Source organism: Charadrius vociferus, unplaced genomic scaffold (genome assembly GCF_000708025.1).
Source record: "Charadrius vociferus isolate BGI_N301 unplaced genomic scaffold, ASM70802v2 scaffold410, whole genome shotgun sequence".
Lineage (NCBI taxonomy): Eukaryota > Metazoa > Chordata > Aves > Charadriiformes > Charadriidae > Charadrius > Charadrius vociferus.
The window spans coordinates 1,467,233-1,479,824 of record NW_009646499.1 but is presented as its reverse complement, the minus strand read 5'-3'; the positions used below and the strand labels follow the sequence as shown (position 1 = coordinate 1,479,824).

Here is a 12,592-nt window from a genome sequence, read left to right as displayed (position 1 = left end):
AGGGCTGGCTGTATCTCCGAACTCCTTTTTGCCATGTACTCAAATCCACTGGGAAAGCTGAGGATGTCTCCCTGTACTTCATGTGCCCCAGCATGTTCCCGGGGGAGCCGGCGCAGAGCAGCACGTGTCCCCCGGCTCTGCATCGCTCACGGAACTCAGGCTCACCTGCACAGAGCCAGAAAGACTATTCCTCTTTCCTTACGTTGTATTTCGGCTAGCAAGTTTTGCATTCAAGGTTCTGCATCATTCCTGCCGTGTCTGAAGTGATCTAGCAACTGCCACTCAAGGGGCACAAAGGACTGGATTAGCTGTGATATTATTGAAAACATTCTCTCCTCCCAGAAAAATGGAAATCCAAGTTCAAGTCTTCTCAGCAAAGTAAACAAGCGTGGTCCTCAAATACTCTAGAAGAAATTTACCTCACTGCAACCTCTTCATAGACCCTCTACGTCACAAATACTTACGTGCATCTTACAAGTTTGCCCAGATTCTCTTAGTGATAACTTCAGAGTGCATCCTTGCAGCTACGCAAGGGTGACACCAGTTTCTTGAACAGAAATGTTTTGTGCATGTATTCAAAGGCACGTCTATTAAAACAGGAGGAAGAGGTGAGCATTTGCTTCCATTAGCCTCACAAACCAACATGCTTAGTAAAGTGAGCTTGATTTTATTCTCCTGTGTGTTCTGCAAACTGAACCACGCACCCAACTCCAGCCAACCGTTTCCATGCAAACATAGCCTGGCTTGCACCAGTGTCTGCAAGGACACATTTTCAGCCTGAAAAACACGTGGTTTTTACATAGAAGGAAGGCATGGCTGAGGCGGAAGGGTTACGGGCTGTCGAGTGAGATGCCATGTGTTTGAGTCATGGGCATGCCACTTTTTAGCTGAGGAACAAGTCACAGCTGAACAACCTGGCTGTAGATGGATAGGCGGCCACTCGTGCTGGACGTAAAGTCCTTGTTGAGGTGACAGCACTACACAAGCTCGGCTCCGGTGGTCATAGAACCCTGTTTGCTCACAGTATGTGGGCAGGCTCCCCTGGCTGAAGCTAGCAGAGACCTTACCTTGGGTTGACTTTCAGCATCCCAGCAAGCTGGCAACCCCAGCCGTCCGCTGGTTAAACGCCAGCTCCATTTGCACTTGCAAATTAAGCACATTTGTCAGAGATCACTCAAACATGGCAACTACAGGCGCCTTCTGCCATCTGGGCAGGACTTTTTAGAATAAAACTACTTTTAAACAATCCATTGTCATGAAAGCGCTGTTCCAAAAGGGAGTGGGCATTGCAGTAGCAGTTGGTTAGGGGAATGCTTCCAGCCATGAGCTGGTGGTGGTGGCTGGGCAGGAGGTAGGGTTATTGCCATGCTCCCAGCACAAGAGCACAGGTATTGCCTTAGAAAGTTGGCTTTTACACTGGTCCTTCTGACTACACCTTCAAACAACAAGAAAAGGACATTTTCATCAGATAATGATGCAAACCTGCTGGGATTAGTAACTGAAATAATGAAGAATGACTTCCCTCCTCTCTTCAAAAGAACTGCAGTGAAAAGAGATCTTTTTCTTGTGGGTGGTTTTTTTTTTTTTCCTCCTTGTATCAACAGCGCTGCTTGGCAAGTACCTGAGGGACTTCTACCAGGATCATCAAAATTTTTAACGAGGGTGAATTTAGAAAGGTGCTGGTGGGTTTGACTCTGGGAAGGCTGCTGAGGCTGCTGACTCACACTCAGAGCAGCTGGTTTCACAGTGAGCTACTTGCTTTGAGAAAAGTAATTTAAGCTTCTTCCTACAGCTTGTTGGGAAATGTACATTTTCAAAGGGGCTTTTGATGTTTTGTTGTGTAACTTACTGCTGGATGAGTAAAATAGTAATAATCATACTTTACACTTGCATAGTCCCTTCCGTTTGAGGCTCTCAGAGGCTTACAAAAGTGGATATTTATTTTCCTCATTTTACAAGTACCCCCACCCTATGTCATCCTGGAGAATCAGTCAGAGGTTTGGGCTAACACACAGAAACTGCACCACTGTAATTGCATAGTAAATGCATTCATTAAAAAGGCCTTTAATTAAGTTGATGTTTCTCCGTGCATTCTACTTTATATTCCACTTTAGGCTCATAAATACATTTTTCGTCCCCGTTGAAGTGCTTCTATTGAGTGTTAAAGGTGGGGTTTTTTTTAACTAAAGTAATTACAGTGGCACAAATCCTTTGTACAAATGCAGATGTATCATTATAAAGGTGCATTACGTAGGCATTGCCTATTCTTTTTCTATAAAACACATGAAGAGCAATTTAAGCACCTTCTTTATAATGATGTAACACACTGGGAAAAGTGAAGAAGGGTGAATATGTCAGATTGTACTGGAAAGACAAACCAGTCCAACACTGGTATACAGAAAAGGCTTCAGCAGATTTTTTATCAATCTAGTTTAACTGAATTCCAGCATCAATTGCAATTGCACTGATTTGGGGAATTGTGTCCATTTTAACTGAACAGATTTTGAATCTCATTTAATTAGTTTGGTGCAGTTAGTGAAGGCAGATGATCCTCAAACACTGGAAGTCCAGCCTGAGCATTCTGGTCCCACATGCCTTGCTCTGACCTTCTGGAAACACATTTGTGCCAGAGACCACAGCAGACTCAACGGTGGGTCTCTGGCTGAATGGCCTTCAGCGGATCTGCATGTGTGGGATCATCTGCCTTAGGGGATGAGCTTTGTCAAGTAGGCAGGCTGACCCTTTTCACAGTTGTGAATTCATCTGCTGCAGTTTTCCTTGGGAGGAGTGGATAAACCTTCTGCCAAGCTGGGGAAAAATGAAGCATTTGGGAACGGAAGAATCTCAGACCTATGAAAGATAATTGTGCAGAGATTATGGCACTGACTCCCTTGAGACTGAAATTGAAACAAAGTGCCACCAAATAGTCACCAAAACAACTTTCTAAGCTCTATTTGTTTTTTTTTTCCGCTAGGAAAGAATCTACCCCACAGCATATTCATGGGTATATACACACACACGGTGCTCAGACTGGGAACTCAGTATCATTACCATGGGCACCCTGAAATCCTGTGTTTGATTTTACCCAGAATATAGGACCCTGGGAATACACTGCCTTGGCCTGCAAACTGGCATATTTTAAAGACAACTTTTATCCCTGTGGTATAAAACACTAGGTCACAGCTTCATGCAGAAGGAACTTTGTAACTGGCTCCCCTTTTTGGTCCTTAATAGATTTTGCTAGCTTTCTAGTCATGCTGAATTTGTACTAGTGGATATCAATTTTAGAGTGAGTTGATCAGATTATGAAAATATTTTACTCTGTTGCTTGCAGAAAATAAAATATTCACATAAAATAGAAAGAAAAATTCCCAGTTTTCCATTTGTATTTTCCCCAGCTACCTTCTCTCTTCCCAGCAAGTAACTAGGTAAGATGGTGGAGTAGCTGACGGTGATCTTTCTGGGCACTTATTTACTAGGGCTTATACAGTTTGGGTCATATTTACAAAAATATTTACAATATTTCTGCAAAGATATTGCTTTATATCATTAGATGCTGAGGTCACAGTCAATGATACATATTTTGCGACTGTGTCAAGGTCAGTGAGGGCTGGAGACATGCACTTTCATTTAATAAAGTGAAGATGGCATAAAGAACACCATAACTGCTTGTTTCTTTAACACATCATATTTTAATCTGGCACCACTTGCTTCTAATCTCTAAATGCTCTTTACCCTCTATGTAGCAGTTTCAAAAGGAGCTAAGGTCACGTAATTATGTGGCCCTTTTGAAAGCCTAGCCCCATGACATGCCTCAATAACATCCTGTAGCACTGAACTCAACAGGTTGAGCATAATATATTGTAACAGCACTTTTCCCCCCTTTTGGCTCCAAAGTCAATGCCCTTAAATTGCCTGTGAGAAAAGAAGAGGGCACGCATTCAACTGCTGCTTTTCTTTCTCTGCTTTGATGGCTTTATCCAGTGTAGCAACACTGAAGTAGGAGTAAGCTCTTGCTGGCAATGGGCTCCGAACCACAGGGCTGTGATGGACAGATGAACAGAGACTATTTCTCACATGTAGACGCCTAAAATTTGAAGGAAGTTCTTAAATGATTTAAAGTAGGTATTTGGTGCATATATTGTGACATGGGAACATCACTACAACAACCTTTTGTTTCTCTGTGACACATACACACATCAGATGAGTTCCAACATTTAAATAACTCAAAGCCAGCAAGCTGGTCATTTTCCCCATATCATATTTAATTACCACGACGAGGTTTTGTTTCAGTATTAATTCAGTATCTTCCTCTTCCCCCAGCTCCAGTAGCTCAGAATTTTCTTTAAAATCTTTGGGTTTGGCTGAAATTTTCTATAATCAGTCTCGGTCTCAGAAATTATCCTGAAAAGTTTGAGTCAAATTGGGTTAAGAACCTTATTTTTTTTGAATTTCATTTGGTTTTGTTGATTTTTGAGTGCAATGGATCTCAACAGGTAAAGAACAAGTATCTATTGCTGTTTCCAAATGCCAGGTTCTAGAAATTCAGCTTTTCTTCCTTTTCCTGTAAAATACCATTCTTGGTTCAAAGTCAGCCCAATTTTAGATTTTGTAAAACTCTGCACTCCTCGGAAAAGACACCCAGGAATTCTGACTTCTGAGTTCCATTATAAAGAGACATTTCTGAGACAAAGAAGAAAGGCACATGCCCCTACAGTGCTTGCAGTGCTGTGCCCATAGCGGTGACCTAGCATTACTAGTCCTGTTTCCATCTCACACCTCCTTTTGCCTTACCTAGTTTACTCCTCTGCGATTCTACAGCCATCACCAGCTTGCTGAATTTCTTCATTATTTTTAATGAAATCCTAGCTGATAAATACAGTGTGCAAAGGCTCAAAACTTTCAAAAGAGACTTTCAAGAGCTTTCAAAATGTTAATTCAGATGCATTGCAATGTTACAGGTTTCCACCTAGTCCCTATGATGGATAAGCAGTCACATATTCTCACGTCAGGAGAAGGAATTTAGGAGACTTAATTTGACATCCCAGAGTTTTTAATTGCTCCGTGCAGGTCACACCATCCAGACACTGCAACTGCATAAGCTTCCAGTAATTCCTTTTCTACAAGGGGACAGAGTTAAGGGTACAAGTGCAACCTTAAAGTAAATCTTGTATTCTGACTGTTCCGTGTTAAGGCTTCATTTTCACTTTAACATGTTGCTAATGCAGATTTACCGCAGGAGAAACATTAACAATAATCTTTGAATTGTAATTGCTGTTAATCGTTTCTCTCCCCTGTTATTTCCCAGGAACTCTAGCACATAAACAAGAAGATGTGATATCTTATACCTTATTTGCAGTGGTTAAAAATAAGAAAAACCCCAACAAACAAAGTCCCCGGAGCTGCAAAAAAAATCCTCAGCCAGAATGTGCCCAGCTTCTTCCTATATTTGCTGTTCTAAAGAAAGACCTTCATGTCTGCAGTAATGATGCTGAAGGTCAGATATGATATCAGGCATCCCAGAGATAATGCACAGTAATTTATTTTCCTTCTAAAGGACTAATTATTGGCATGTTCAGGGTGGGCTAATAAACAGGGAGCCTGAGGTTTTGTGACTGATTATTTACTTGGGTATTATCTCAGATCTTTTCTGAGCAGATAGGTTAAATGGGGAGTCTCTCTTGTTCTGTCCTTGAGCAGGAGTTTACCATATTCTATAATTAAGATTGCAACTGTGTTTTCATTTTAAATTAGATTGCTGACATTTTGTTAACATTGTTAGAAAGGTCTTCCCTGAGTTTAAACATGCATGTCATCTATATGCGGGTGGGGGAAGATGGAAGAGTAGGATAAGTTGTTGCTAAAATCTGATGTGGATTAGAATAGGCAATTTTGACATTATGCAATCTTTTACAGTTAAGGACTTTGACCTTTTGGGTAAATCTTATGTCAGTCTTTAGTATCTTAGAAGCACAGAACCTCAACATTGGGTTTGTTATGCATGTTTGACAGGAAAAGTAAACACATGTCTGGCATGGCAATTTGCTGGATTGTGTATTTGCAAATTCCACCTTTGCAATGGTTAAATAGACTTCCCGGGGTTTGCTTTGTTTTGCAATTGTAGCGGGACAAGAGCACACAGGCCACAGGGAGAGCTGAAAGAGGGGGCACATGGCAAACAGCTAGATGAAGGAAGGGACAGCTGGAAGACGATCTAAAAGAGGGGACTGAAACTGTTAGGACTGCTGGAAAAAAGGCTCATGGAAAGCATGAGTTATCCACATGGACGTTCAGTGACATGTATTGAAATCTCTGACAGGTCCGTAAACTCACAGGCAAGGTAACCTGTATTCCCTGGTGTAAAACCTCCCAGAGGCTCCAGAATCAGTTGATCAACTCAACATTCATTTCCCAAACTATTGAAACTTCCTTCCCCAGTGTGAGTTTTCATTTAAGGATACTGCCAACGTTTTTGTTAGTCCTTCATATAGAACAGAGATACAGAAATAGAGAGTGCTGAGTTTTACTCCTGATCCTGTCACTGACTCCCTGATGAGCCTTGGGCTGCTCACGTAATCTTTCTCTGCCTGACACCCTGCCAGGGCAACGAAAATTGTGAAATATACCCACCTATGTACATGGTAGGAAAAATAGAAACACTTATTTTTGTCACTGTATAGTTGGGGTTTTTCCCCAGGATTACGTTAATGTATCAGTTAGACTTTATTATAAGCTTGCCTTGTTCTTTCATATGAGTAATTTTTTTCTTTTCTTTTTTTAATGTGCAGAGGAATAAGGGAAAAATAAAAGAAAGACTCAAGGGAATTAAGAAGAACTAAAATTATAGATGGACAAGGCTGGGGTTTTTCTCCTCTCTGCATGGCTGTGATATTTTTGAATTAGTCGAGATTTTTCAAAACAGCCAAGAGATCTTACAGCACTTGCCTTTCATTAAAAGTAACGTGGAGGTGGCTCTTTCTGAACTGACTGGTGTAAGACACAGCAATTTCAGTATCCTGCGTTCTACTTGTGGCTCTGCCCTTCTGTATTGTGTCAACACTTTTATCTGCTTCGAGCAGTAGGTTTTCTAGGCAAGAGCTCTCACTCAGCGGTTGCAGGGGGCCCACCAGTGTGGACACTTCTCAGCTGGGCATTTTTCATGTCGCTACAATAAAAATAAAGATGAGTCGTAACTCTGAGATGTGCGTATAAACTCCCTTGGCTGCTACACCATTACGTAGTAGCTGGGTTGAAAACGGTATAACACATCTCTTTACTCATATCAAATAACAGTATGACAGAAAATTTCTTCTAGGAACAATTGAGATGCGTTCTTCAAACGAATGAACCGCCCCCGCAAGAGCTCAGCGAAACAGGCCAGGTGGCTATATCATTATGCTGACAGACTGAACGTATTAGAAGTTCTCTCTTGACCCACATGCTCTTAATAAAAGGTTTTATTTCATTCCTCTGCACACACAGGCTTCTGTTGCAGCCTCCCTTGAGAGAGTTTTGCTTACCTCCTGGAGGCTGGAAAACATTCCCCTGCTCTTTGCACACTAATCCGCTCTGGAGGACCAGAGGTCCTCATCAAACTGCTCTGCCCTGTAATTCTTCCCTGAATGCTGGCTTTCAAAACAAGCCAAAAAGGGAAACGAATGCATCAGAGGTTCTGGCATGTTACATTAAACAAGCACGGCATGTGCAGAATATATATGTTTTGGGAAGAAAGAGATTTTAGTATCAGGTTAACCTTGCTTTCTACTCCAGATCTGTGTATAAACAAGCATAAGACTGGAAAAAGGGCAGCAGTTAACCGTTTCATGCACAGGCATGACAAACTGCATCTTTTTCACTCACTTAGGCACTATCATTGTAAGAGGGAACCTTACAAACTTCATACCACCTTTCAGACATGGATTTCAAAGTGCTTGGCAAACACAGATTTGCCGTCATCATTTCATATCGATTAACTCTCGACTAGAAGGCAGCTTTTTTTAAACAAGGAATGGAAATACTAGTCTGATAATAACATCTTCACCATAGTATAGGTGCTTTTTTCTCAAGTGGTGTATCCACTATTTGAATTTCCAAGTACTTAAGCTACACGCAGGGAGAGAACCAAAGCGACCCGAAAGTTAGTCCAGAGTGTCGTCTGTAATGATGGGTGACGATGTTTTGAATCTTTTCTTCCATTCTTAAAGTGTCAGTAGCATGTCTCAGTCTTTTCATGCTAATTTATTTACATACAAAAGAACGAAGGAAAAATCCACACTGGATCTGGTGACACTTGGCCATGATTCACAAGTGGAAATTTCCTTTTGGCCCTATTCAATGATGGATTTGTGTTCCATATTGTGAGACTGTATAAGGTGAACAGTTTTTACTCTACAGAGCAAAAGTACTATTTATGTAACTACATAATCCATAGTCCTCAAGTGACAGTATGTGCTTTGGTATTGCCTTGCTGCTCTTAAGATGCCTAGCCCTGTGTTTTGAAAAAAATTGAAAGCACAACTTAGCCAGCCTTTCCTGAAAGGCCATGGCATCTCCTAAAGCCCAGAGTGAGCTGAAGAAGGGGCACTGGTTGTCTCCTCCTGACTGTGCTTCTGCCAACCCTGCGCATCACTACCACGATTTCAGAAAAGACCAACAGCTTCACCAGCACGGACAGGCCCCCACCTCACGCCTGCGGACTTTCTCTACTGATTTATTCAGGACAGGGAGAATACAGATCTGAACACTGTCACTTCAGATCCTCAACAGACAGGACGCAGGTGACATGCTCTGAGCATGACAGCCGCGCGTCACAACTCATGTAATAAGCCTTCAACATAACCCAGCTAACTCCCTTCATAGGTTGTCCACCTCCATTTTACACATAATGCAAAGCAGAATTTGTCCTGCTGGGGACTTTTAGCACCTGTTTGGTACCACACACATGATCTCGCAGTCATTCCAGACTGGGCCCAGCAAAACACTTCCCATTGTACGTTGCTTTAATCGTATTTGTGGTGTAGTGAAGGGAACTGCTTGTGCTGAAGTTTGCACCAGCAGCTGAGCGCTTTGCTTTCTTAGTCCCTACACAGAACGCCCACAAAAGTCATTAGGCGGGATGAGTGGAAGGCTAATTGCAGCGTTTCAGTTTATAGCGATCCCCTGTGAGATGTGGTGCGTGCCTTTAAAAGTGTTGTTCCTTGCACTGAAGTATTTACCACAGTACTCATACTTCAAATGGGAAATAATGCAACTAAGGACGCAATAATGCAACTAGCGTGGGTGGTAACCAGTCAATTCTTCCTACACCTACAGCATATTTTTTTTGTTCCAAGAGATCATATTAATGCTATTACGGGAATTATGAAATTGTTATAATGGGACCTGCTAGGCAATATTGTGCATTTGGAAACTTAAAATAGCAATGACCATTCTAAATTTTCACTACAGCTTCTTTTCTTCTTCAGTTCAGCCTGCTGTCTCTCTGCAGGCTCTCTAGTTTAATGACTGTTCATCCTTTCATGTTAACAGAAAAATACTAACTACTGGATAAGGGAGTGCATGTGTGTACTAGCAAGATCATTAGTCTGAATAAATGTGACAGCAGAGTTGCACGAGTAAAGCCACAGTTAGTGGCATGCACAAACTACAGCTTTGGGTGTAAAATACTATAATTACAAGGGATGGAGAAAGCTCCACAGTTTTTATCCCCACAGAAATCGATAGTGGTGCAGACTGCTGCTCTTTGCTGGAGCAGGGGCAGTCTGATGAAAGAGCTTATTGATTTATCCAGCTGATGCTACTGTAGTGAATAATAGACTGGAAGAGAAAGGGCTTGTAAATTAGACTCATTCAATCCAACATTTTCTAGGGTATCTTTTATGTACAGCTATACAGAGATATGTATTTACAAGTGAATTTTTGTCAAAGCAACAGCCTACTGACTTTCTGGTAAGAGGGTCTGTCTACTAATTCTTTGACCTCAACTACACCCATGGTGCTGAAGTCAACCTTCAAGCTCTCAGGAAAGACTGACACTAAGGAGGAAGCACCAGGGCACCTAGGACCAGGATTTGGCTATGGCGCAGGTAAGCAACCGGCCAACATATCTCCTGGGGGACTACGGCCACAGAGTGAAGGTGGCTGTGTCTCCTTCTACGTCACCTGTGCCATGCCGGGCCCACTGGCATGAAGGCATTGGAAAAGTCTGCTGTGAATCCACAGGTCCCCAGACTAGGAGAAATCTCAGTCCCAGGCCAGTCTACACCTGCCTCAAATAAAGTGGCAAGAGGCGTGGTGTTTTCAGAATTAAAGGAGCCCTGTGTTCTTCCTAGCTCAGCAGGCCGATTTGCTATGAATCTAGGTCTACATGCACAAAAAAGTGTTCAGATCGGCTTTAAACTGAGAAGAAGAAATGAAGAAAAAGAGAGAGAGGGAGAGAGAGAGAGAACAGCAGGCACACTGCCACCAAGTACAGCAAATCAATCTTCTCAGCAGTGATGGATCAGGGAACAGGACTGTAAGTTTTACAGGTATATGAAACCCCACGAGTATAAAGACACCATTAAAACACTGCCATTAAATTCCAACACTGAAAGATGATCACAGCCCCTGGAGCCAAGCAGGTCAATATGTGACTGTATATTTTTCATTACCATTTTTATATACATACATATGAAGCAGAATAGGATTCACAACAGCCTCACCCTCTCTCCCGCTGAAGACCTCTGCTTTATACTCGGCATCCACTTTCACAAATAAAATGCAATATACCATCAACAGATAAATGAGATCCCCACAGGGCTTTTATTCTACCATACCATTATATCTACTTTTCCACAAGATTTCTGCTTAAATGGCTCTCTTTATGCACATACACAAAGATGACATACACCTGCCTAAATATAATCTGATAGCGAAGAGCTCTTCTGTATGGAGATATGTACCTTTTCTTCCCAATTTACCATAATGACTTATGCACGCTGCTGGAGCTAGGGGTATGTTAGCTTCCCCACTATAAAAGTCACCAAGATGTTATACAGCAAGATGTTGGCTGGATTTTTTTTTTTTCTATCTTTAGAAAAGAAAAAGAGAGGAGCCCTGAATCCCACCTTTCTGGCTTTCCCATAAAAACAAATGTTTTGAGGAATTACAGCCTTATAGGCTGCTGACACCGACTAATAGTTTTTAATGTCATGAAAGTGTTTGTGTGAGCCACTATGCAGAAGCTTTTTTTGTAAATTTGGAAAACCTCAGAGTAAATAGCCACGCTGTGCCATAGGGTAGCTCAGAGATCGCTGCCAGCACAGTAGCCACCTATATGGCACTTATTTAAGAAGCAGACCTGTGTGTTAGCTAGTAGTGTCACTTTTCTGTCATCATGACTACTTCAGTCAAAAGTGACCTGCCTCAGAGAATAAAAATTCTTGACTCCTTTTTCATAAGAACTCAAAGCATTTTATGATCTGGACACCTAGATACCAGACAGTTACAGCCACAGTTCTTCTTCAGACAACGAAGAGCTGAGGTTTGACAGAGAAGTACTGCAGAGGCACAGGACTAAGGAACAGGAGAAAAGTGTATGTGAGGATTTTGGCTCAGGCTATTGTGCTAACGAAATGTAAAAGGAAATTTCAATGCATTAGCAGAACAGAGAAGATCTCATTTTTGAAAAAGGATGGGGTGCAGAGAAGATTAATTGTTCGTCAACGTATGTCAGAATCACCCTAAAAGCCTACTTTTCTTTACTTCTCCCTCTTATTGGTCACAAAGGCAGGACCATGGCATGAATAGATACAGGCAGAATAGACTTCAGTGTTAGAGCTGATCTTCACGAGGCTGCAGCATGCTGATAACTATATATGACGTTTGCATAGATACAGGGTACCTCTTTCTACTACAGGACACCCCAAATTCAAAAAAGCGCATAACTATTATATGTAGAAACACATACAGCCATCATTCTTGACCGTAAGAAGCCACAAGCTGATCTGCTTTGCCAAGTTTACTCTTGAAAATGCTGGCTTTGCCCTAAACTCTCTATTTTTGATTTGCATTGCTGTAAGAGTCACTGCCAAGCTTCCCTGGACAGATGCTGAGCCAGTATTAAACAGAAAGGCTGTTTGGTGGGGATGACAGGGGGGAGGGGGCTCTGTTATGAGACTTTCTAATTCTTCACCGCTCAACTTCATAAACTTCAGACAGCATTACACTAATCTTCAGAGGAGTGGCACATCCAGTCTGGTGAGAACTGGATGAACCCATTCCTCCATCCTACAAATGATTCTGTGACTTCAGGTCATTGATGCTGACCTGCAGTTATTGTAGGTTTTTGTATGGCCACGTGCATCCCAGACCCCAGAGGCATCACAGCAGCACTCACCCTGCATGCAGAGCCCGTCCGTGCAGTTCTTGGACTGCAGCACCAGCCCCTCACAGTCCTTCCCCCCGTTCTTCGGCGCCGGGGCCGTGCACTCCCTTCGGCGCCAGTGGGTGCATTCTGTGCCGCAGGTGGACCACTTGCTCCAGGACGTCCACTTGCCGTCCACTGAGATAAGAAAAGGACATGACTTGTTAGGGCATACATAAAAGTGAG

The 12,592-nt window shown here is 42.3% G+C and overlaps 1 protein-coding gene across 1 annotated transcript in view; it reads right to left on the bottom strand.

Moving 5' to 3' along the window:
- Positions 1-12,592, bottom strand: part of UNC5C (unc-5 homolog C (C. elegans)) — a 157,559-nt gene that overhangs the window by 31,130 nt on the left and 113,837 nt on the right. The window contains exon 8 of the mRNA XM_009883065.1: positions 12,380-12,544. Coding sequence (XP_009881367.1) covers positions 12,380-12,544 — 165 coding nt within the window. The remainder of the gene's footprint in view (positions 1-12,379; positions 12,545-12,592) is intronic.